Source organism: Meles meles, chromosome 4, assembly GCF_922984935.1.
Source record: "Meles meles chromosome 4, mMelMel3.1 paternal haplotype, whole genome shotgun sequence".
Classification (NCBI taxonomy): Eukaryota; Metazoa; Chordata; class Mammalia; order Carnivora; family Mustelidae; genus Meles; species Meles meles.
In genome coordinates, this window is record NC_060069.1 from 9,899,302 (window position 1) to 9,926,754 (window position 27,453).

At 40.7% G+C, this 27,453-nt stretch overlaps 1 protein-coding gene across 5 annotated transcripts in view; it reads right to left on the reverse strand.

Moving 5' to 3' along the window:
• NEK11 (NIMA related kinase 11) overlaps nt 1–27,453 on the reverse strand; it is a 247,732-nt gene that overhangs the window by 105,309 nt on the left and 114,970 nt on the right. Inside the window, exon 13 of one of the 5 annotated variants that reach the window (XM_046002717.1) lies at nt 26,385–26,551. The exons of the other annotated variants lie outside the window; for them this stretch is intronic. Coding sequence (XP_045858673.1) covers nt 26,481–26,551 — 71 coding nt within the window. The 3' untranslated portion in view covers nt 26,385–26,480. Of the gene's footprint in view, nt 1–26,384; nt 26,552–27,453 lie in introns of those variants that run through there. 5 annotated transcript variants of the gene reach the window in all.

Here is a 27,453-nt window from a genome sequence, read left to right on the forward strand (position 1 = left end):
ATGGGCTGGGGAATCCACACTCTCATGGGGAAATCAAGGGAGACTGAACAGAGAGACCCTGAAGGAGCTAGGGCTGTGAGGCTGGATGCCACGTTTGGGGTCAGGAGACATCAAGTGTGGTGATTTTAGGCACCTGGCTTGAGCTCCCTGGGCCTTATGTGTCTCATCTGTAAACAGGGGGTGGCAATAACTCAGCGCTCTAGAAGCTGAAGCCTGAGCTAGGTGGTTTCAGCTCGCTCTCCTGCTCTAGGGCTTGCAAGCATACAACATGGAGTAACAGACTACAATCAGCATGCATGTGAAGCATCTGGAGAACCTCATGAAATATGGACTCTGCCCAGTAGGTCTGAAGTAGGGCCCGAGAGTCTGCATTTCTGACATGCTCTGGCTGCTGGAGACGCTGCTGGTCCCCGAACCACACTCTGAGGAGCAAGAGATTTGACCACTGCTTTGTGCTCCTGGCCATCAAGTATTCGTCAAGAAGTGAGATCACAATGAAGATTTTTGTGAAGTTGAAGAATTTGAAGTGCTATTAAAACGAAGCCTCTGCCCCCTTCTTATTTTTCTTTGGCTGTATTTGCTCATTAACAGAGGCTCGGTTGTGTGCAATGCGTTTAGCAATTTGTTTGTTGGCAGAAACAACACCTTGTGCCGAATAGGATTTCCTCTCCGATGAAATCCTGAAGTTATTTCTTTTTTCCACCTCTATTCTCCTGGAAAATGTTCGCTTCCCCTCGATAGCAACCCCACAGTTAACTGGCCAGCTGGAGGCAGTCAGGAAACTGCCAGAAGATGCTTGGTGGTGCGGAAGTGCTTAGCTCACCAGTGTGAACAGGCCAACTGCACATGGCAAGATGGGTTGATGATCACAAAACATGCGGGAACTCCACTGCACTGCTACTGTGGGCACGGATTCATTTACATGTTTTAATTAAGGGAAGTTCATCTTACATACACAAGCTTAGGCCCGTTTAAGTTTCTACTGCAATCTTGGATTTCCTGGGTGACCTGCCCTTGCTTGACCTGGTTACTTCCTGTGGAACGAGATAAAGCCTTAGAGAGCAAGGTAAGCCCATTTTAAAAGGAACTGTTTTGGGGCGCCTGGGTGGCTCAGTAGGTCATGCATCTGCCATGGGCTCAGGTCATGATCCCAGGGTCCTGGGATCAAGTCCCTCATCAGGCTCCTTACTTAGCAGGGAGCCTGCTTCTCCCTCTGCCTGCCACTCCCCATGCTTGTCCTGTCAAATAAATAAATAAATAAATTTTTTTAAAGGAACTGTTTCATGGTCTATAAACTCTAGACAAGCTTCCATTTACATATCCTTAAAATAGTAAGTAACAGCAATTATTTACCTTTGTATGACCCTTCATGATTAAAGTGTTTTCAAATATTTTTCTCTTTTCTCCCTCACAACATGGTATGAGATGAGCAGGTGATGTTAGCCACCGCCCCCCACCCCCCCATTTTGTAGACAAGGAACATAAAATTTGGAGCTATCTGACATTTTTAAGTTAATTTGAAAGTGGCACACTCCAAACCATGACTTCTGATTCCAAATCTAGGGCTCATTTGTATTAAATCATGGTAACTACATAATTCTATATGGCCATTCTTTAAAGGTAGGCACTCGATTTGGTCACGTACTCGCAAATGCAACAACATTTGCAAAAGGTGACTTTTTAAATTCATGGCAGCCTCTATGTGTTATCCATATGTCAGCTCTTTCTCCTCCTCTTCTCAACCACTCTCTCTACACATGCATACCACTAAATACCACAGAGCACTTTCAAATAATGTCTAGAACACTGACCAGAAGTGAAAATGTAATTTTTTACATGGGAAGTCACTACTTCTACTACTACTGCACTAGGGGCGCCTGGTCATGATCCCAGGGTCCTGGAATCAGGCCCCGCATCGGGCTCTCTGCTCAGCGGGAGCCTGCTTCCCCACCTCTCTCTCTGCCTGCCTCTCTACCTACTTGTGATTTCTGTCTGTCAAATAAATAAATAAAATAAATAAAATCTTAAAAAAAAAATTACTGCACTAGTTATCTATTGCTGCTTAATAAGGTACCCCCAGACCACAGCTTAAAACAATAATAAACATTTATTATCTCAAGTCTGTGAGTCATGAATCCAGGAACGGCTCAGGGGGAAGGTTCTGGTTCAGGGCCCACCATGAGGTTTTGGCTAAGAAGTCATCTGGGACTATAGTCATCTGAAGGCTTGATAGGGGACTGGAAGATGCAATTCTAAGCTCACTCGTGTGGCTCTTGGCAGGAGACCTCAGTTCCTTGAACACAGCCTTGAACATAGGGGAGCTTGAGCATCCTTAGAACATAGCAGCTGGCTTCCCTTAGAAGGAATGACCCAAAAGAGCAAGGCAGAAACTGCAATGTCTTTTGTTTCCTAGCCTTGGGAGACACACTTTTCAATTCCCATTCTATCCAACTGACTACAAAGATCATTCCTAGTCAATGTGGGATGAATACTGGCATGAATACTAGGAGGCAAGAATCATTGTGGGGCATATTGGAGGATGGCCACAAAAAAATTACCTAGAAGTTTCACTTTTGTTTCTTTTTTTTTTTTTGAGGTAAATATTTATTTTATCATGATGTATAAATAGTCGGGTTGTTATAATGTGAGGTTACATAATGAATCATGACAGACTTCACACTAGAACTCTCTCCTAATATTCAAGTTGGTGATACCTCAACCTTTAAAGGCTTATAAAGAGAAAAACACACATGTGACAAGATTCGGTTCATAATTAGGATACATATGGATTTGAACAGTCAGATCCTAATGAAATTTCATTGTTCCCCAAGTGGTCAAAATCATATTTAGGGGAAGTAAGTATGTAATTATTTTTAGCATCACATCATATCACTAGAATTCTAAGTATTCTCAAAACTCATGGGGAGAAAAATGCCACAAAACTAAGATATACCCTAACCTACATTAAGGTGAGCATGAACTGACTAAACAGAGAAATGTCGAGAATGTGGGACTCTGATCAGGAGCATTTAATGGGATCTATGTCAGAGTTATCTGAAGAAACGGAACCAATAGGACATGAGAGAGAGAGAGAGAGACAGAGACAGAGACAGACAAATTATTTTAAGTAATTGGCTCTCACAGTTATAGTGGGAGGTTGGCAAGTCCAAAATGTGCAGAGCAGAACAGCCTAGGCAAGAGTTAATGTTGCAATCTTGAATCCAAAGGCAATTTGGAGGCAGAATTTCTTCTTCCTCAGGGGGACCTCAATTTTTTCTCCTAAGATATTTAACTGATTGGATGAGGCCCACCCAAATTATGACAAGTAGTGGCTTTACTCAAAGTCTACTGATTTAAATGTTAATCATATCTAAAAAATACCTTCACACAACATCCAGGCTGGTGTTTGGAGCAAATATCTTGGTACCACAGTCTAGCCAAGTTGATATATAAAATTAACCATTGTAAGATCGAACAGGAGTATTCTTTCCCAGCTTGGATTGTGACAGAGAAGATGAATGAAGCTGGCAAAGAGAACTCAAATCTTCCACTCAGGTTGCAAAAGTCCCAAACAGTAGAATTCCAGGACACTCCCAGGACTGAGCACCATCTCAACACCTAAGTGTTGACTTAGGGACCAGTTTCTTAAACAGAAACAAGAAACTACTGTCCGAATCTATTGCCGACCTTAAAAAGTTCTTGATCTCTAAGTATTCGTGGTAAACTCTCTACAGATCTCTGGTAGAGTTTTCTTTACAGGCATTTTCAGAAAATCCTCTCATCTTCATTTTGTTTGGAGTTTTCAAACCTTTCTGGTGAGCCTGACTGGCTTTTTGGTTCAAAACACTGATGCCCACCATGAATGATACCAGGGAAACAGTCCACCCTGCAGAGTAGATCTGTGTAAGGTTGCCTTCTGGAAGGTGTGGGTACCCTGACCCACACCCGATCACCATATCACATCATGGTGGTATACCATGATCACAAAGTAAGTACCTGCACAAAAAGCTCAAGGGCTTATTAAAATAATTTTCCTTATCAATTGCTGATGTAGTGATTCAAATGGAGGTCTTGTGACAGAGAGCAGACCAATAAAAACCATCAAAATGAATTTTTAAAAAAGCTAAATTCAGGAAAAACTGATGGAGAAAAACTCCACTAGAGCTCTTTTTATTTTTTTTTTCTTTCTGTATTTTTAAGTAGGCTCCCACATGGGGCTTGACCTCACAACCGTGAGATTGAGAGCTCAGCCCAGATTAAGAATCAGATTATACATTGACCGAGCCACCCAAGTGCTTCCCACTGTATCTCTTGTAATAGCCAGGAACTACTTCCAGCTTTTTACAAAAACTCGTTGTCTTAGATTGGATTCCCCAGAAGTAGGTTCTGAGATGAGGACCTGCAGCAAAGTGATTTGTTAGGACGTGTCCCGAGAAACGCTGGTAGGCGGTGAAGAAGTGGGAAAGAGGGAGCAGCAGGCTACGCAAGGGGCCAGTATCAAGCAGAGTTCCACAGGGGTGGCCTCGGCTCAATCCTCAGAGCTCTAGGGCAAACTGATGGAGGCACCTGGAACATTTTATATCTATACTCTTGCACCCATTAGTCACTTTTAAAAGACAGTCTTGGGGAACTTTGGTGTGTGGGGGCAGGAACGAGGGGTGAGTCCCCGGAACCCTGGCTCTCTTCGAGTACTGGAAAAGCAGCCTCTGGGAGTCGAAGAGCCGCCTCCCACAGCACCCCACCAAAAGAGACACAGGTGGGAGGTGAGCACAAGTAGATGGTAAAGGGATGGAAGGGGGTATAGACAACATTGATAGCAGCTGCTACATGGGGGAAACTTGTCTCTCACACTTGCTTCCTATTCAGGGTTCTACTTATTGTGGTTTCTCCAATCAGACACTCTCCTGTCACACACCTCCTCTGAAAACAGGAAATGGAATGCCAGGTTCTTACCGGTTCTCTCTATCCGGAAGTGCCTGGAACACTTAATCTGACTCACATCTCCAAACACTTCATGGTTCTCAACATTTTGGACCAACAACTTCACTTCTTAGTTACCATTTACATTTCAATTTGAAGCTGAAATTTGTCTAATCCAACCACATTCCAAACCCAAATGAAATTTTAGATTTGCTTTGCAGCCAGCCCACCAAGCCCATCAATCTGCTGCAACCGAGCTTAGGTCCTCGGGAGAGTGAATCTGCCCCAATCCTAGCTCCACTTGGCCTCCTGATCTGGACTGAGGCCTTTAGGTATTGTTGAATTACTCAGCCATGGTGTTTATGGAATTCTAAACTCCCTTAGAGCTGATAACATTCCCAAGAAATCATCACCCACAAAGGAGAAGAAAAAATCTTGAAATCACAAGTTTGAGTGCCCTCTCGCTGTTAATATCCAGCTCCTTCCCTCAGAGCATGTACGTTTTTATGCTCTGTGATTGTCCTCCAACACACAATGAAAAGGCCCAGGGCATGCCTACTGATTTACATCAAATTCTCTTCACAAACAGCAATAATGCTAAGTCATCCCACTAGAAAATTAGTTTTGCCCTATTTAATAACTAAGAAGAAATGGATGTGCTCTGTATTTGCATGGTAATGGTTATTAAAAGTGTTTGTTTCAGTGAAGCCAAAGCCAAGTTTCAATAAAGGAAAGGAGAGCATCTAGCAAGCAAATTTCATTTTTTAAATTTACATTTCCCGGTGCCATTAGTGTATCTACCAATGTTCTCAGAACGCAAGGACAACAGGCAGAAAATGACTTAGACCATGGGTCTGCAAACTAGGGTCTGTGGGCCAAGTCTGAGCTGCCTGCTTTTGCCAACAAAGTGTTACTGGAACACAGTCATAGCCCATACCATCCTTGGCTGTTTTGTCTCTATAATGGCAAACTTGAGTAGCTGTTACAGAGATGGTATGGTCTGCAAAGCCTCAAATATTTACGTTCGACCATTTAAGAAAGTTTACCCACCTCTGCTATAGACAATAAGCAGTTACTGGTCACCCCGGATAAATACCATTCACAAAACGGTGGAACTAGGAGCAGTCTCTCTTCAAATCCAGGAGCCCACCAAAGAATCATCTCACTAGAACTGAAAACATTCCTATCATTCTGGATATTCCAAAAGATTTAAGAACTCTGCCTGATGAATCTGAGTCAAAGACCAAATGGTAGGACAAAAGATGTTCATAGTACCCTTATCACTTAGGAAACTACGAGGATTTTAGGAGCTCCGTGCCACAAACTGGAGGCAGAGAACAATATATATTTTTCTCTTAGTTTCATAGGATCTAATTTACATCTGTGGCTGAGGGAAGGATTTTCCGAGAACAGGACATTTAAATTGAGGCCTGAAGAATGAATAGGCATAGGTCAGGTACACAGTGAGATAAAATGACATGGTCTCCAGAAGAAAAAGCATTGGCAAAGCATTTGAGGTGGTCAAGTTGTGGGCACACAAGGAAATGAGAGGAAGTCAGGGTAGCTGGATCATCAGGAGTGGAGTGGCCAATCAGTGCTAAAAGTGAAGAAGTCTCAGGAACCTAGGATGGCCTGGCGCCCTAACACGAGTGTAAGATGGAGCATAACACTGGATTAGGTTGGTGAAGAGGGGAGCAGGTACATAGGGGCCTTGTGGACCATGTGAAAAATTTTCTATTTTATATGCAAAACACAACAGAAAGCCATGGGAGGACTTAAAGCAAGCAATGACAAACTCTGATTAACATTCTTAAAAGATCATTTTGGCAGCCATATAGAGAATGAACTTCTCGGAGGCCAGAGACTAGCCAGGGGCAGGCTTAACACTTCAGGTGAGGTGATGGCAGTTGCTTAGCCTTGGGTGTTCCACTAGTGGCCTGGAAATGGATTCTCAGAACCCATTTTGTAGATGACAACTGGGGACTTGCCAAGGGCCGGAGTTCCAAAAGTTAGAGGACTTGTCCAATGTCATGCAGCCAGTGTGGGAAGCCTGGACTCAGCCTCAGATCTTATTTTGCATCCCTTGATTTCTCAATGTACTATGCAGATTTCTGTCTTTGTATTTATCATGTAAAAAGCAAAGTTAAGAAGATACATCATATGATAGTTGTCTTTCTCCGATTGACTTATTTCACTAAGCATGATACGCTCTAGTTCCATCCACGTCGTCGCAAATGGCATGATTTCATTTCTTTTGTATGATCTCCCTGATATGAGGACATGGAGAAGCAACATGGGGAGGTAGGGGGATAGGAGAAGAGTAAATGAAACAAGATGGGATTGGGAGGGAGACAAACCATAAATGACTCTTAATCTCACAAAACAAACTGGGGGTTGCTGGGGGGAGGTGGGATTGGGAGAGGGGGAGCGGGCTATGGACATTGGGGAGGGGAGGTGAACCATAAGAGACTATGTACTCTGAAAAACAACCTGAGGGTTTTGAAGGGTCAGGGTGGGAGGTTGGGGCAACCTGAGAGTTTTGAAGGGTCAGGGGTGGGAGGTTGGGGGAATAGGTGGTGGGTAATAGGGAGGGCACGTTTTGCATGGAGCACTGGGTGTTGTGCAAAAAGAATGAATACTGTTACACTGAAAAAATAAATAAAATGGGAAAAAAAAAAAAGAAGATACATCAAATTTCATGATCCTTGGTAGGATGACAATTTCTAAGAGAAACAAAAAGGGAAAATAGATTTTGTATTTTATAAATGGTTGTAGTTTCTCCTATTTAATCAATTGTAAAACTCAATTTAAAACACAAACAAGGGATGCCTGTGTGGCTCAGTCGTTAAGCATCTGCCTTCAGCTCAGGTCATGATCCCGGGGTCCTGGGATCAAGCCCCACATCAGGCTTCCTGCTCAGCAGGAAGCCTGCTTCTCTCTCTCCCATTCCCCCTGCTTGTATTCCCTCTCTCGCTGTCTCTCTCTGGCAAATAAATAAATAAAATCTTTAAGAAAATAAAATGAAATAAAACACAAAATTCATAGTTAAAATGGTATGATAATTATTAACAAAATATTTAACAAGAAAGGACAAATTATAAAAATGCAACAAGGCAAGTAGCATAACTATTGTGCTGTTTCCCTCCATCAAATGAAAATGATTATTTTAAACGACAGGAAGGAAGAAAACTACTAATGTCAAAGTGAGAAAATGTTACGCCTTCCTGACTCTAGAATCTGAATAACTAGGATCTGATTGAAAAGCCCCCAGAAAACGTAATAGGATCGACTAAATCTTGACAATGGGAGAGGTATACATAAAGATATATAAATCTGGGCCTATCTGTGCTTTTGCTGTGTATTCTACTCAAAATTAGAAAAGTAGAATTGTGTTTATTCCATTAGTACATAACACGCCTTTGTCAAATGCACCTAATTTTTCTTAGGCCGTTCAACTAAAAATAATTTCATATCATCCCAAGAGAAAAGTAAACAAAATAGGAATATATTAACCGAAGACTGTAACTAGAGAGACGAAAGCAGACAGAGCTGTAGTATGTGTAATTTACCAGAGTTGGCATAGAATAGTCTGCCTGAAGGAGTGCCCTGAAACCCATGCCTCCCAGGAAAGAGCACATTTTACCGTCACCATACCTCTCGGTGTCTGAAGGTTTTATTTCCGTGACAGTAACAACTGAAAATCAACCCGCTCTAAAGCATTGATTGCATTTGTTGATGCTACAGCTCCCCAAGGACTATTTTTCTGACACGTGAAAGGGTAATACAAAATAATTTATCAGACAATTTGCATCTTATTTGGGAGTCCTCGGTGGTGAAAACTGCTACACCTAGCAAATGCTGGAGCCAAGCGTTTGGGTGATTGATTCAGAAACTCCCAAGCTCTTTGGGGTAAATCCATAAGTAAATGAATACACTTCACCACACAATTATCCCCACAGGAGGCCCCTCAAACAATTTTAAGATCTTGCATCCACCTACTTAGCACATAAAATGATGTCCATTAAAGCATAAAAGTGTATCATCTCAGTGAGACCGCAGCTTTTATGGCTGTTACAATAACACTGGCGACATCATTTCTGCTTATTAATGATTTCACACCCATGAAATTCAAATAGAGTAGGTTTTCTACCTTAGAGCATCACATTCATGAAAGGAGATCCTGCTGCTTCATTATCCTTTAAGCCAGTTTATTAAAAATTGTTTAACAGGGCAGTACAAATAGAGAAATTATTCATGATATCCAGGAATATTTAATGCTGCCTTCCAGGGTCTCACTTTAGGCCTAGAAGAACAATTCTCAAGGAGTCGTCCAGGGGCCCAGAAGTCCCCAAGATCCTTTCGGGGGCATCCAAAATCTAAATTACCTTCATAATAACTAAGATCTTATCTAACTTTTTCACTTTCATCCTCTCAAGAGCGCATAGTGGAGTTTTCCAGACACTATATGACATGTAATGTCATGATAAATCTAAATGCAAAGCAGATATGAGAATTCAGCTCCCTTCTATTTATTTTTAAAGATTTATTTATTTATTTGACACACAGAGAGAGAGAGATCGATCACAAGTAGGCAGAGAGGCAGGCAGAGAGAGGGGGAAGCAGGCTCCCTGGCTGAGCAGAGAGCCCAATGCAGAACTCGATCCCAGGTCTCTGAGATCATAACCTGAGACGAAGGCAGAGGCTTAACCCATTAAGCCACCCAGGCGCCCCCTCAGCTGACTTCTGTTAGGCCAGTTACTTTTTAAAAACTGTAAAAATGTAAAACAATGTCACTCTTCTCAATACTTTATTTTGGAAAACAATCAATTTTCATAATATGCAACAATCTGAACGAACCTTGAGGACATTATGCTACGTGAAATAAACCAGTCACAGAAAGACAAACACTGCATGAATTCACTCATATGAAGTATCTAAAATACTCAAATTCATAGAATCAAAGAGTGGAATGGTGGTTGTCAAGGGCCAAAGGAAGGGAAAAATGGGGAGTTATTAATCAATGAGCATCAAGATTTGGATAAGCAAGATAAATTCTGGAGATATGCTGCATAACAGTGTACCTACAACCAACAGTACTATAGTACACATGTAAAAGGGTAGGTTTCATGTTCGTTATTCTTACAACAATGAACTAAAACTTTTTAAAATTAAAATTAAAGACTAGCTGTCCTGTCAGGGTGCTCCCTAAAAGGAGTGTACCAGGACCCACTGGCTTATATCTATTTCAGCTTCAGCTATTCTGCCAAATTGCCCTCTAAGCTTAGAGTTCTGGGACCCTCTGGCTTGCACCCACCTCAGCTTTTCCTGTCTTGCCAGGGTGCCCTCAGTGCTTAGAGCTCTGTGTCCCCCTGACCTGCACATGCTTCAACTTTAGCTATCCTGCCAATGTACCCTCTGTGCACAGACTGATGGGACCCACCCCCCCCCCCCGCCACCCTACGCCCACTTCAGCTTCAACTATCCTGCCAGGGAACCCACTGCATGGAGAATCCTGAGACACCCCCCTTCCCCAGCCCACACCAGCCAGGTCAAGCCAGCCAGTGAAAACCACCAAATATGCATAGGGGACAACCATATACAAGGGCATTTCTTCAAGTTGAGGAGTAATTGGTCCACCTAATCCAGAGAAACAGATAAAAAGTCAAGCGAATGGGGAGACAAAGGAATATGCTCCAAAACAAAGGCCAAGATAAAAACTCAGAAAAAAACCCTAAATGAAACAGAGATAAATAATATGCCTTATAAAAAATTTAAAGAAATAATCGTAAAGATACTCACCAGGCTGGAGAAAATAATGGAGGAACTCAGTGAGATCGTCAATAAGGAGACAGAAAACACAAAAACGAAAGAGAGCTGAAAAAAATACCACAACTGAAATAAAAAACATAATAGAGGGAATCAACCAGTAGATTAACAAATGCAGAAGAATATATGAGTGATCTGGAAAATAGGGTGATGGAAAGCACCCAAACTGAAAGCAAAGAGAGAAAAGAATTTAAAAATGAGGATAGGTTAAGGGATCTCTTGGACAATATCAGGCAAACAAACATTCCATTATAGGGGTCCCAGAAGAAAACAGAGTGAAAGAAACAGAAAACTTATTTGAAGAAACAATAGCTGAAAACTTCCCTAACTTAGGAAAGGAAATAGACATCCAGGTTCAAGAAATACAGAGAGTTCCAAATAAGATCAAGCCATGGTCATGTGGACCATGACACATAGTAATTGAAATGTCACAGGTTAAAGATAGATTTTAAAATCAGAGAGAAACAGAAGTTTCATCAAAGAAAACCCTATTAGGCTATCAGCTGATTTTTTAGCAGAAACTTTACAGGCCAGCAGAGAGTGGCATGATATATTCAAAGGGCTGAGAGGAAAATATCCATGACCAAGAATACTCTACTTGGCTAGGTTATTATTCAGATTTGAAGGAGAGATAAAGAGTTCCCCAGACCAAAAAAAAAAAGAAAAAGAAAAAGAAAAAGTTAAAGAAGTTTATTGCCACAAAACCAGCCTTATAAGAATTGTTAAAGGGACTTCTTTAAATGGAAAAGAAATGGCCATAATTAGACATAAGAAAATTAAAAATAAAAATGTAAAATATGATAGCATACACATAAAATGTGTAGGAGGGAGTAAAAAAAAGGCTTGTTTTTTTTTTTTAGAATGTGGTTAAACTTAAATAACCGTCAGCTTAATATAGACTGCTATATACTTAGGATGCTATACATGAACCTCATGGTAACCACAAACTCAAAACTTATAATAGATACACACAAAATAAAGAGAAAGAAAGCCAAACAGTACACTATAGAAACTCACCAATCACAAAGAGAGCAAGAGAAGAAGAAAGGAACAGAGAAGAACCACAGAAACAACCAGAAAACAAGGAACAAAACGGCAATAAGCACATATTTACCAATAACTACTTTAAAAGCAAGTGGTCTAAATGCTCCAATCAAAAAGCACAAGGTGGTTGAATGGCTAAAAAAAATAAGACCCATCTATATGCTGCCTACAAGAAATGCACCTCAAACCTAGAGATACATAAAGACTAAAAGTGAAGGGATGGAAAAACACTTACCATGCAAATGGAAACAAATAAAAAGCCAGGGTAGTGATACTTACATTGGACAAAATTAAAAAACAAAGACTGTAACAAGGGATAAAAAAGGGTATCACATAATGATAAAGGGATCAATCCAAAAAGAGGATGTAACAATTGTAAATAGCTATGCACCCAACACTGGAGAACCTAAATACATAAAGCAAATATTAATGGACCAAAAGAGAGAAATTGATGTAGGGGGCTCTAGCACCCCACATCTAAACAGAAAATCTAATAAGTCTCTTTGAATGACCTGTTAGAGCAGATGGGCATTTTTATGGGCGCATCCACATATCTATATCTATATCTATATCTATCTATCTATATATATATATGACATTCCATTCAAAAAAAACAATGCATATTCTTTTCAGGAGCAAACAGAACATTATCCAGAGCAAATCACATGTTGGGCCACAAAACAAGTCTCAATAAATTTTTAAAAAATGAAATCATGCCATGCATCTTTTTGACCACAAGGGTACGAAACTAGAAATCAGTCACAAGAAAAAAAAATGCAACACACACAAGCATGTGGAAGCTAAACAACATGATAAACAACCAACGAGTCAACAAAGAAATAAAAAAATATATGGAAGCAAATGAAAACAAAAATACATGGTCCAAAATCTTTGGGACACAGGAAAAGCAGTTTTAGGAGGGAAATATATAGTGACACAGGCCTACCTCAAAAATAAGAGAAAGCTCAAATAAGCAATCTAACTTTACACCTAAAGAGATTAGCAAAAAAAGAAGAACAAACAAAACCCAAGGTGAATAGAAGGAAGGAAATAATAAAGATCAGAGCAGAAATAAAAGACACAAAGACTAAAAAAAAAATACAGTAGAAAAAAATCAATGAAACTACAAAGCTAGTTCTTTGAAAAAATAAAATTGATGAATCCTAAGGATTTCATCAGAAATACAAAGGATTATAAGAGACTACCACGAAAAAATTAAAACAAAACAGTAAAAACACTAATAAGCAAACAAGTAAGTTTACGAAGTCAGGAATGAAGAAGTTATGGTAAAATAGTTTGACAGGTTCACTGAAGCCCTTATTTGGAATTAAAATTCCAAGAAAATCACCTAATTTTAAAGAATAAGGACCCAGGAATTACGGGTTTAGAACAAAATGTAATTAATATAAAATTACAAACTTTAATAATGTAAAAACAAGATATAACTAAAATTGGGAGGCAAGGCAAGGGAAAGTATTACTTGCTTTGACTTCCTCATCAGGAAGAACAGGAATTCAATATTACCTAAGGTGACACACAGAGATAATAAATGTCATTAATGAACTCTAGCCTTCACACATTTACGATCATTATTTTATCCTTAAAGAATTATTTTAGTAATTAATATCTTTTTAAAGATACTAGTTATTTTAATAAATAAAGACTTATTTATTTTAGAGAGAGAGAGAGAAAGCGAGAGCACTTGTGCATGTGGGGGGAGGGGCAGAAGGAGAGAAAGAATCTCAAGCACCTCCCCCCTGAGCATGGAGCCTGATGTGGGGCTTAATCCGACTACCCTGAGATCATGAACTGAACTGAAACCAAGAGTTGGACCCTTAACTAACTGAGACACCCAGGTGCCTCAGAAGTTCATCAGTTACTCAATTTCAGTTTTTGATTTGTTAATTTCAAGTAAAATTACATTTAATACCTGGGGGGGAAATACCTTATTGCTTTTCTATTGCTGCTTTAATAAATTATGGCCAATGCAGTGGCTTACACAATACAAGTTTATTATCTTACAGATCTAGAGGTTAATCCAAAATGGTTTGAGCCGGGCTAAATTCAAGGTAGCAGCTGGTCTGCATTCATTCTGGAGGCTCTGCAAGTCTTCTTTTTTCAGTCTCCAGAGGCTGTCTGCATTCCTTGGCTTGTCGCACACACCCCTCCCCAGTTTCCTCCGTTTTCAAATGCAGCAATGTCAAGTCAAGTACTAATACTGTTATCTCTCTGGTTTTCTCTATTCTTCCTTCCCTGTTCCACTTCAAGGATCTTTGTAATTATATTGAGCCCACCCAGATAATGGAGGATCATCTCCCTATTTTAAAGTCATCAGATTAGCAACTTCAATGCCCTTTTGCCATGTAAAGTAATATTCAAACATTCCATGGATTAGGAGATGGGTATCTTTGGGAAGTCGTTATCCTACTTATCACAAACATTCTCAATATTGGTAAAAATATAACTTAAAAAAAAAAAGTGTTAGGGATAGTTTTTTTAATTAATGGTACTGGAAAAATTCCTGAAGAGTCCTATCTGAAATAACCTCTTCATTCCTCTCTATTCTTCAGAATTAACTTTTTTTTTAATTTTTAATTTTTTTTTATAAACATATAATGTATTTTTATCCCCGGGGTACAGGTCTGTGAATCGCCAGGTTTACACACTTCACAGCACTCACCATAGCACATACCCTCCCCAATGTCCATAACTCCACTCCCCCTCAACTTTTTTTTTTTTTTCAAAATTATTGGTGATCACCTTAATGTAGACATACCTCTTATTTCCCAATTCTATATTTCCTGGTGGCATTAATAACATCCTTTCCAAAGTGGGTGGCCAGAATACCTTGAATTTAGTAGATCCTCTGTAAATATTTGTTGATTTAAATATTATTATAGAAAGTTCAATACAAACACAAGGCAATATGTCATCAAGAGCAGGAGAGACATAACGTGTGAGGAGAGTTGATGAGTGGGGAAAATCACGGCAGTCGACACTGGCTCTGTAAGCTTTTAACATCAAGAAACGTTAGCAACATAGCAGTAAAATAATGTCCATAATTATTAAGCATTCCAGCTACTGTTCTGAGTGTTTTAAATATGTAATTTTATTTATTCCTCATAACCATGCTATGGCATAGATACTATTCATTCCCATCTTAAAAGTGAAGAAACTGAGGCACAAGATTTAAGGAATTTGACTCGGTTATATAGTGATTGACAAATCCAGAACTCCAACCTAGACAACCTATGTAACTTAATCCCTTGATTACTACTTGCAAGTTGGATGAAAGAGTTCATGTTTCTAGGAGTAAAGAAAAGTATATTACTTTCCTAGGGCTGATGTAACAAAGTACCACAAAGTTGGTGGCTGAAACAATGGAAATTTATTTTCTTCCAATGTGAAAGGTCAGAAGTCTGAAATCAAGGTACCAGCAGGGTTGGTTCCTTCTGGAGGCTCAAAAGGAGCGCTTGTTGCATGCCTCTTTCCTTCCTTCTGGTTGATGTTGGAAATCCTTGACGCTCCTTGGCTCATAGATCCATCACTACAATCTCTGCCTCTGTCCGCCCATAGTCTTCTCAGTGTATCTGTTTTGTTTTCTCTTCAAAAGATTTGTCATGGATGTAGGGTCCATCATAATTCAAGGTAATCTCATGTGATGATCCTTAACTTAATTACATCTACAAAGGCCTTTAAAAATTCCAAATAAGATCACATTCCAAGTTTCCAAATGGACATATTGGGGGGTGGGGTGCAATTCAACCCACTTTAGGGAGTAATTAAAGCTTCTGGATAGAAGAAAATGTCACTATAGGCTTATAAGGGTAGAACCCAGTCTGTTCTGCTTACTACTGTATTCTGTATTCTCTTTTACCAGCAGAGTAGGCACCCAATAAATATCTGTGGAAGGTCGACTGTTCATGAAAATGGTGTTCAGGGAATACTTCGCTGAGGATGTGAAAGGTAATTGTCTACAAGGGGCACAGATCAATTAGGATACAAAAGAACAAGGATATAATGGTACCTACAAAGAAAGGTACAAGGATAAAGGCAGTGGGAAATTCCTAAAAGGAAGAATTCCATCCTAAAAAGAAGCCCAGAAAGAAGAGATTTTTTTGTTGTCGTAATTCTGGAGAGATTGCTACAGAACCAGGCAATGCAACAGCTTTTGAGGCTCACAGAGGCAAACTACCACTTGAGAAAAGAAAGTCTATTGTAATAAATCTTTCAGAGGAAAAAGAAACACCACTGGCAATTTTTTTGATCATTGTAAGGAACATAAAATTTCAGTCACATAGGAACCGAAGTAAATGGACATTGTTGAGGCCACACAAGCATCTCACAGAGCATGCCTCCATATGCCAGGCTGTAATAAAAAGACCATTACCCAACAACATATAAGAGGCAACCCACAAGAGCCAGCATCCCAGGCCAGCTCTTTCCTGGTCCAGGGATCAGGTCTCTGTCTCCTCGTGTAACACTCTAAGTCAGGTTTTGGTAACTGGCTCCACAGGTGCGACTAATGACTTAACTATTTCACCTGACCCTTCACCTCTAAGTTCTGTCTCCTCTTCAGTCCTGTGTAGTCTGCTGGTTTCTACCCTTCTGATTCATTAATATGATCAACTGGTTTCCGATAAATGCAGTTCATATCCTTCACTGTTTGGGAGGGAGTTGTCACTAGAAAAAGTCTGGAAGACCTCTGGGGCTTTCCTTTGCCATACATTTCGCCAGAGGCACTATAATGGCATCTCTGTGCTGGCCCCTGACACAATGTGGAGGTAGGACTATGACCAACACCTGTACTAATTTTTTCTATTTAGCAGAGAGCTGTCACAGCATAGAGGAGAAACCTCTGGGTTAAAACATGGATTTGGGGCTGGGTCCCGGTTCATCCTTACCTCCTTGTCCTCACCTCTAAAAAAGAGGCATGAATACGTGTCGTCAAGTATTTGAGAATTTTAGCAAATCAATATTTCCTTCCCAAGTAAGAAATAGAAAGTGAGGAACACAGACTTTTTGTGAGTTTGAGTTTTAGAGAGTTAAAATGTAAGAGCAACATTTCATAATTGCTGCAATTACTGAAACAGACTTCCCACCAGAATAACCTGTAGAACTTTAAGAAAAATTAGGTGCACAGATTTTTTTTTTTTTTTTTCCGGGAGCAGTGCTGCCCAGAGGGACTTTTCTGCAATGAAGAAATGTTCTGCAAGTATACTATCCAATACTGTAACCACTAACCACATGTGAATCTTAAGCATTCGTCCTCCTCCCCAGTCCTGTTGCGATCTAATTGACATATAACATTATATTAGTTTAAGCACTTGAAATGTGACTAACACGACTGAGAAAAAGATTTTTAAATTTTATTTAATTTTTATTAATTAAAACTTGAATTCAAATAACCATATGTGGCTTAGTGGCTATCAGACTGAACAGCATATTTTAGACAAATTGTTCTTAGTATGTGCTCCTCGAACCAGCAGCAGCATCAACAAGAAACTCGTTAGCAATGCAAATTCCTGGGCATCACCCCAGACCTACTGAGTCTCAAGCTTTGAAAGTGGGGCTCCTTGCCAGTGGTGCGCTGGTAAAGGTTTAACAACTGGCTCTTGAGGATAGCTCTGATTAGCAGCTTTTGCCAGTTTCCCTGGTGTAAACACTCGCTCACCATAGCTGATCGCAAGCTACCCACGTGTTATGACTGAACACGAGATGGGAAGATGTGTACAACTGGGTCCATGAGTTAATGCAAGCCAGCTCCTGTGTGCTACAGAACCCAGCAATCCATGTTCCAGCAAACCCTCCACGTGATTCTGATGTATAGTAGTTTGAGAACCACTGATGTGGTCTTTAGACCTTCTAAATCAAAGTCTAAGTGACAGAGACTCTGGTGTTTATGTTATATTTTTAATTTCCCATAAGGGATTCTGATAAGTAGCCCAATGGGAAAACCTGGACTGAATACATACGAGCCAAGTCACCTTGAGGAGGCAGTGGCTGGCTCAGCCTCTTGGGTTGGCAGTATCCTGACTCCTGACCGTGAAGACCTGCTCTCTCCTGAGCACGGCAAGCCCGAGCCTCGGCCTCTCACACTGGAGGTTCTCCCAGCCCGACTTCCCTGAAGAGTCGCCATTCCAAACCTTCCCTCCTCTTGAAAGGATTAAAGAAAGTTGAAAGAACCAACTCAAGGGGCAGACCCAAGGCATAAGCAACACTAGCCTCTAATCACAACTTCCACTTTTCTCTCCCACTTAAAAAAAAAAAAAAAAAAGATTGAGAATTATATTAGGATAACCTAGAATTTGCCCCAATTAATTCTTATTTTAAGAAAATCTCTTACAGATATCTGAAGGCACCTTATTGTTGTTTGTAGCATACGATAGTCAAAAAATATCATCTTGAACAAGCCTATACCCTTCTTTAAGATAAATATAGCATGTCTGCCAGATTTGTAAGAATCGAGTGCTTTAATTATGCACATAGAATTCTATTTGGGACATTCTAATTCCACGTACAGCCCTAAGGGAGGCAAAATAATATGTTTGAAATGAGTACAGACTTTTCAAATCTGTTCAGCCTGCTGAAATTTCCTTATATTCTTTATATTCTAACTAAAGGGGAAACTAATAGAAAGAATTTTCAGAGCAATTTGTCTAAAACCAGGGGGTCACTTATACATACAGCCTCCAAGGTAGAGCATAGAACAAATCCTTGTGCCTCAGAAAAACTTGCTGATTTCATTACAAACCCAGAGCAGAGAGTGCTATTAAAATAACTGCATGTATTACCTGAGTATTTCCATTGCAAAAGTCATAGTTATGCCTACCAAGTTCTGTAGTTTCATATGAATTTGGCCTAAATCCCAAATGAGACTACAGTGGAAAACTAATGTATATTCTTGCCCTTATTATGCTCCTTAGTACAAAATATATTTACATTTCTAATGTATTTAGGGAAAATAGCTGGAAATTTTAACTGCCAGTTTTTGGGCTCAGGATGGCTGGCAAAGGAGCATCTTCTAAAAAATGTTGTCCCAGGTTCTACTTCTGGGTGTAACTGTGGCACTCCTCACACACAAATCGGAGGGCACCCACATCTCTGGGAATTCGGTTTGGGTTCTGTGAGCTGTCTACTGTCTTGACAAAGAAGATATAATTTTTTTGATACTAAGCTAATTGGTCCAGATGGGCATAATTAAGACCATAATTTGACAGGAAGAACTACCCAGCCTGAGCGATTTTATATTTCTCATAAATGCAAAAACTAGAGCAAATAAAAGTAATTGTATCCCAAATAATACTTAATATAGTGAAGGTGTTTTAAGCTACCATCAGAAAGTCTCCTGAGTAGTTAAAAACCGAAATATTATTTATCACCAATTTAGAGGTATTATGTGGAACTTGAGGAAATATTGCAACTTGCTTTGACATTGTATCTTTTTTTCTAGTAAGAAATGGTTGTGCACTTTCTGGTTGATGCATTGTGCAAAGTTCTTTGCTTATCACCTAATTTATTCTTCCCTTAACCCCTGAAAATTGGGCATTATTCCCATTATGCAGATGAGAAAACTGAAGCTTGGCGATAATTCTTTATGGCCCCAATTCATACAGCTGGTAAATGGCTAGAAGTGGGAAAGAGACAAAGTCTGGCTCCAAATTTCAGGTACACCAGCAGCTTTCAGTCTAGCGGATTTCTAGAAGTTTTAGTCATTCTTCCTTTGCACATATTGGAGGTGAGTTGACCCTGAGTTAGCGAAAAGTACTGAATTACAGTTCAAATTACAGATTATTTATTCAAATACTATTTTATTCATCGCACGCATATGGAATGACTTGCCTCAATGGAGGCGTGTGGCATTTATGGAGGGGTGTCTGTCAGCTGTCCTTCCAAGAGTCTGCTGATTAGCTGCAAAGCGTGCAGTGAGCTGACAGCATCCACCCGCAGCACTGAGGACCTGTTGAGCAGGAGGGGAGAGTAGGGCACAGCATTTCTGGCCAACGCAAGATTCCCTTATGGGCAATTTTTGATCCAGAGCTCTCCACTGGGATGACTGAGGCTAACTCGGAGCTACAGTGAGGACTGAGGCTCTTCCTATCCACTCTTCCTTCCTTCCTGCTCACCTCTCACAGGTTCAGACCTGCATCACAGTCTGGAGACTCAGTTTGCCTACTCCTGATCCCACTCTCATTTTTCTTTCAATAGAAATTACCCTCCATACATCTCCTACACTTCTCTGTCTTAGTGTCTGCTTCCAGAGGACCCAGCCAATAATACCACTAAAGAGTTATTTTCACACACAGGCTCTACCAACCGTGTTATAAGAGTAATCCACCAAACAGCATTTACTCAAGCTCTGTCTTAGGTAAAGTGCTGTCGTGGATTCTATGGGAAGACGAAGCTGATGCAAACAAAGAGACGAGTGTGCACCTCGTCACAGACTATACCTCATAAAACCCCTTTATTCCCATGAAATGTGTACACGTAGTAAATACACAAAGGAGTCTGAGAGGATTACCTTGTGGTGATGTGACCGCTTCTATCAAACTAAATACTGTTCTATGGGTAGTACAGAAGAAACCTATTTTTGCACAGTGGTGGCTGACATCAGAGCTTCTTTAAGTGGTGGGGTATCTACAAAGGAAGACGCAACAGCTAGGGGACTCAAAAAGCATGCATGGAGGATTTCCATTTCCATGTCTCTGACACTCCTCCTTTATTTTTCCTCTTTCCAGAATCCATCTGGTAAAATGAGAGAGATTACCATCTCCCTTTAGAAGAAAGCAAAAATTACAGGGGAATACCAGTGCACACAAATTAGCCTCTCCTGGCAACTTGTTATTCCACTGTTTCCCCAACGGAATCTATCTCTGCAAGAAATGTATGCTGCTTATGATAAAAAGCATTGGTGTTCTTATAGAATTTTCCCCTCAGATTTAATCATTTATGTAAGGGCCTATCTAGCCAGAGCGACTCCATCTCTGTTAAAAGCCGTTTTGTTGTTTGTGCAGTAAAACTTAAACTGACCCTGCCCCCGCTCCCAAGAGAAACTTACTTAGAAGCAAGTCTGGGAAACCAGTAAAATATGGTCAGCTAGTTCCTAATAACAGAGCCCAGAATACAAGGCCAGGTCGGCCAGTTCCTGATAACAGAGCCCAGAATACAAGGACGAATCAGGCCAGGGGGAGACATCCGATCAGTAAAAACACACATACCGTCTCCTTAACCACCAAAGAATGTAAACTTTTGGGCGCCAAACTTGAGCGCCAATTCTGACCAGAGTAATAGGTTAGTTCAAACAGCTACTAAAGGGTAAATTGTAATTCAATTGGCCACCTGCAAGTGGCCTATCACGACTATGCAACGTTACAATCTCATTGGCCACCTATGTGTGGCCAGGCTTTTGCAAGTTAGTCTGTGAGGCTGGGAGGGGTCCCTCTCTTCGGAGACGGCCCTGGCCAGTGCGTCTGACTTCTAATGCTTAACATAGACTAGAGCTTTGCATAACTTTCACCTTGTCTCAGTCTCCTTCCCCTGGCGGATCAGTCTAACTTCTAATACTGATCATAAAATAAAGCTTTAAATAACTTTCACTTTGTCTCAGTCTCATTTTGCTTAATAACGGACCTAACAATTTAGTCAACAAGTATTTACCAAGCACCAGCTCAGAGACAGTCACTGTGTCAGCAGGTAGGAATAAAATGAACCAGACAGACGTAGTCCCCACTTTTGTTGAGCTTAGGGTCCAGCTCAGTCTCTTCGAACTTAAAAGCATATACACATCACTGGGATTTTGCATCGTCTGACCCAGTAAGCCTAGGTTGGGGTCTGAGATTCTACATTTCTTTTTTTTTAAAGATTTATTTATTTGACAGACAGAGATCACAAGTAGGCAGAGAGGCAGGCAGAGAGAGAGAGAGAGAGGAGGAAGCAGGCTCCCCGCGGAGCAGAGAGCCCGATGCGGGGCTCGATCCCAGGACCCTGGGATCATGACTTGAGCTGAAGGCAGAGGCTTTAACCCTCTGAGCCACCCAGGCGCCCCTGAGATTCTACATTTCTAACAAGTTCTCAGGATGCTAGTGATGCAGTCCTCAGATCATGCTTTGAGGAATGAAGGACTGGCCCTTGGCTCTCAGCGGCTGTGCTGTGCTGTGACAGGCTTCTGTACTGTGAGCGCTTCTTGGCGGTGTTATCAAATTGGAATCAATGAATATTGTCAGTATAATGGGAAACAAACATTTTTACCATGATGCCTATTTAGTGGAATTTTTAGTGGATCAACATTTGTAGGAGTATGACTTATTGACAGTAAAAATTAAGAGGTGAGGTATGGAATGACATCAGGATGGCTCAATGGCCTTCTGGGAATAGGTGAAAATGTGGCCTCGGAAAACACTTGCACAATCAGGGCCCTGACCCACTCTCATCATCGATGACACAGAGCTAATGCGGCTATAGGAAAAAACTTTTGATTTTCCAAACTTTGCTTTTTCTTAAACAAAAGTCACCTTTTTAAAAAATTTTATTTTTCAGAGAGAAAGAGCATAAGCAGAGGGAGTGGCAGGCAGAGGGAGAAGCAAGCTCCCCACTGAGCAAGAAGCCCAACGTGGGACTCGATCCCAGGACCCTGGAATCATGACCTGAGCCAAAGGCAGAGGCTTAACTGACTGAGCCACCCAGGTGTCCCTCTAGTAGTCACTTTCTAGCCCTCTCTAGTGTACCACTAAAATTTCTCATCACGAACACTATGAACACACAAAGGCTAGTCTTCTTCAAAACGTGTAATCTCACAAATAAAAGAAGGCCAAATCTATAGCTAGAGACAATATATTCATAAGCACCCACTAATGCCAACTGTGAAATTATTATCTCTTAGAATGGGGCTGTGAGGAAATGGAAAGCAGAGGGAAGGAAGGGAGTTCCTTTAGTTCTAAGCTGTGCGAAGCCAGGAAAGCAGACCACGTAGGGTTAAGCTGGGGAGAGGGGCTGGGTTTGTTCACTTTTCCTAGACTCACAAGAGAAAAATGAATCTGAGATATAAAAAGGGTAAAGTCACTTTGTTCTCTCTACAACCCCAAATGCCCAGGTACAAAATGCAGTGAAAGCCTGCAGGCATCTTAAACTCATCTATAAACTTGTACTGAGCTGGCTAATATCTAAGAGTAAAAACTCCTATTAATAATTTAAAGGAGCCATGGCCAGGAAAAGAAACTGGGACAGGCCAGTGGGTGAGCAGGAAATACATGGAGGGCTGAGAAGCTAGGTATGTAGAGTCATACTACACATTCCTAAAAATGTATTCTCACATGGGGATACCAACACGCAGAATAATTATAAAGAACCCTCCCCACAATCTCAGAGATAAGTCTAACTGGTGAGCTGTAAATGCTGGCAATGTCACAAACATCACATTCTGCAGACAGGTGTGGGAAAATGGACTTATTTAGAAGAAGTCAGATTCATTATACTGCTCGCACACAGACAGGCTACTATGAAACATGACAGTCATTCCGAACCTTTCTGTAGGCTTCCTATTTTTCTATTTTGAATTTTTTTGAAGCGAGAGCAGAAGAGAAGGCAGTGGAAAATGCTGTTAGTCATGAACGACAGAAGGTATTAGGTACTGCTGCCACAGTTCCTTGCCACAAATGTTTTTTGTTTGTTTGGGAGATGTGTTCTTTCACTTCCCAAAACGAAAGACTCGGACAAGGGGACGCAGGAGGTGGCGGATACCGCCCTGGCCCACACTGGCACAAAACCAGCCCCTTGATGAAGATCAGAGAAGACACTGTTTTAAATTCCTATCACAAATATCTAAATTAAAGCCTGGCCTACACAAACACCCAAGGAAAATATTTCAATTCCTTCCCAAAAATCAGCATATGACTCAAAGATGGTGATTTGACTGGAAGCAAACGCTATCTGCTACAGCTTTATTAGTTTTCTGTGACAGCTTAACTTCCTTCGGGCGTCAGAATGATGTTCTCTTGGTAGTGGGTGCGGGAGCCCCAAGCACAGCTGTGAACCTTGCAGGCATGGAAAAAAATTTCATCAGCCAAAGAAAAACCATCCTATGTTATGTCCAAACTGCTGTCTGAAGCGCATAGTACAGGAAGGTTTAGTCTATTATATTTCGTAGTCTATCTGACCTTAAAGCCATAATTGGTGCTTGTTTAATTTTCTGCTTAATTGCTTCATTCCCAACATGACCCAGGACAGGCCCAGCAAGGCCACTGGAACATGCTCCCTGGCCTATCAGCAGCACCTTCAGTGCAATGACTACTGTGTAATTTATACTGGGCTAAGGGACGGACCAGGGAATCACATTCAGCTTTTGCAAGAGAGAAAAATTAGTTTGAGGTGTCCACAGGTGCTGATTTGCTCTATGAGTAACTGATGTTCTTGAGGACTGATTTTCCTCTTATTTCTCTCCTGCCCGTTTAGGACACAATAGTGAAGTGGCCGGCAGGGCAGGTGTTAGTATGCAATGACTTTGAGTTTTCAAATCGGATACAATCCTTTCCCTTTCAGTTAGAGGCACCTACCCAGCTTGTCATGTGGAAGGAACAGTCTAAATGATTAAATAATGCCTCAGGGTAGAGAATCATCACATCTTTACTCAATCTTAGATTCATTTTAATTATCCTCTAAAGCTGAGGAAATTAGAGAGTGTCTGCAGGAGCCCTCATTCCTGGGTGGAAATACAAGAGTCAGGTGGAAACACTACCATGCAACGCAAATGTAACTCAGTGGAATGTGTGAAACATCTGAAATAGATCACCATCAATTTAAATTTGTAAATGAAGTCTTTAAGGCATTTAAAGCTCTGGGAGTGGTGGGACATCTAGGAACATAGAAGTGACTGCCTCCCCGCCTTTGCGCCCCCTGCCCCAGCACTTGGTCTTTTTTATGGACTAACAAGCCAGGCAGCTTCTACCAGCTTCTCTGGGCTCGGTTTCAGAGTCTGGGCTGTTACTTTTTGTTGTAGGATGTCCGGGCTGCTTTCAGAGGACACAAAGTCCTGTGAGACTTGCTGGTATGGGTTCCTGCCACACCAGTGCGACACCTCCAACTATGAAGATCGAAGAGAGGAGATAAGGGATCCCGGCCCCTTATCTTCAAGCCAGTTTTCCTCTGAAGACCCCAAAACTCTGTTAACATTCCTTGTGGAAGGCATATTGCTCAGTTGACATTAGAAGAAAACTCCACGATCACTATCTGGACTAAGGACTTTGTGTCCCAAGTAATACTAGAGATCTTCCTAGTTGCCTTCTATCTCCTTGACCTCACCAGAGTCTCTCTTGTTCATTTATTAGCTAATGCACAGACTGAGGCATTACTCGTAATGCTTTTTTTTTCCTTTCCTTTTTTTTCTGGCTATCTTAGCAATGTTCTTTTTATCAACTTTATTGAGATATAATTGGTAGACAATAAAATGCACTCATATAAAGCATAGAGTTCAGTGAGTTTTGATAAATATATTCATCAGGGTAAACCGCCACCACAATCAAGATATTGAATTTTTCCATCACCGCAAAGATTCCCTTGTGCCCTTTGAGTCAACTCCCAGTTCCCAGACAACTACTGGCCTCACTGCTATCACTATAGATAAGTGCTGCTGGTTCTAGAACTTCACAGAAATGCAATCATTCAATATGAACTCCTTGGTTTGTGGCTTCTCTCATTTAGCATAATATTTTTGATATTCATCCATATAGCTGTATGTATTAATAGTTTGTTTCTTCTCCATTGCCAAGAAGTATTACGTTGCATGGATAAACTATAAGTTTGTTTACCCATTCATCTATTGGTTGACACTATTTCTGATTTTTGGTACTACAAATAAAACTGCTAAGAACGTTTGTGAACAGATCTTGGAGACATGCTTTTATTTCTCTTAGGAAATTATCTAGAGGTAGAATTGCAGAGTCAGTAAGTGTTTCCATTTTTAAAATGAAAACAATAAAAATACATGATTGTCTAACAGTTCAAATACTGTATTTCCACTTAGATATGTAAAGGGAAGAGATGACATCTATAAGTTAGAGAGTAGCCTACAACCGCAAAGGGCATGTGGACTTCTTATGGGCAAACAAAGGACAACCCCCCCAACCACGCAGGGTGAGGTCAGAGCTTTCTCTGAACACAGGAAAGGGGTTCAGGACTTGTTCAAGGAGTAGCTGAAAGGGTATTTAATTGACAACTGGTCAGACCATGGGTGGGCAGCCAAGGCCTGCTCCAGTGAAGCCTTGCATCTGAGCAGGTGGGTTGAGAGCCATGCTCTGTCTACACCATGCTGTTGAGCCTCAAGCTAGTCCAGCTTTGCAAGAAACCCTATTCTGCAACTCAACTGGGAGCTGCTGAAAATAAGGCTAAATGCAATGAAATTCCTGGCAGGAATGAACGTGCAAGAAATCATCAGTATTACATGTAAGGGGTTAGGTAGGAATAATTTCTTTAATGTTGCAGTTCTGTTTTCTCATTTGATTATAATGGTTATCCATGACTTTGGCTAGATTAAATCAGCGATAGTCAACGAATGCATATCAAATGTAAATAACATCTTACTCTGTTTTTTTTCTCTGCAACGAACTCCTCACACCCCAGAGGGAATTTTCCAATTCAACATCAAAGACTGATTAAACATTTGGTGTAAAAGCGTCAAAAAAAGACTGTGTAATTTTATTTTACATATACATGCTAGATGAAAAGTAAATAAAAACTTCCTCTGGGTGCTGAAAGTTTGGAGTCACATCTTCTAAAAGGCAAAGAGAATGGGGAAAATAACCACTTCAGAATTCACCAACAAATCAGTCTCAAATCTCAAAATTTCACGATTAAGCTATATGATCACTAATAATCTTGTAGTGGCCTACAATTCCAATCAATCATCAACCCAAAGGTTATGTTTTCATAGTTTTAAATCTCCCTTTTCAATTTAGAAAAATATGAATTTATAGGAAGGAAAAAATAAGGAGAATGTTTAGTGTAATTTACAAGGCATTTGGCCTGACTAAAACTACAATGTGTTTTTTGGATAGGACAACTTATTATGGGAGACCTAAGTACTGTTTCCTTGGAGCAAAATAAGATAGAGGAGTAGATCTGACCACTTCCGGTTTGGCTGGTAAATCAATACCTGGTTCTACCATATTGAAACCTCCATGACAAAAGACAAAGGAGGACATCAGCGTGAGCCTCCAGATAGCTGGTGCCAACTGTGGTCAGGGCTAGCTTAGGACTAATCTGACCACTACAGTTCACAAAAATTAGTATAGAGTCACACAAAGACTGTGCCTTTTAAAGGTCCAACTCATTTGTCTGCCTCTTGAGAATCTATTGCTCCTACCCACCACCTCCAATACATACACTCTGGGGAAAAAGTAAAGGGTGCTGCTCTAGAAAGCAAACACATTTGAGTTCTTGAGCAAATTACATAATGTCTTTGGTTTCTCATCTATGAAATGAGGAGTAAGTACGTTTCTTCCTTGAGACCCAGAGGCTGGGCCCAGACTTCTTGATCCTAGACCACCAACACCGTACCCTATTCTGGGCTTCCTCTTTATACATAGTGATGGCTCTGCCTTACAGCAAAGCTCAAGCCATCCATATCAAGAGCTACCCAACATCATAACTCTCAGTTTTATATTTTTGGAAAGA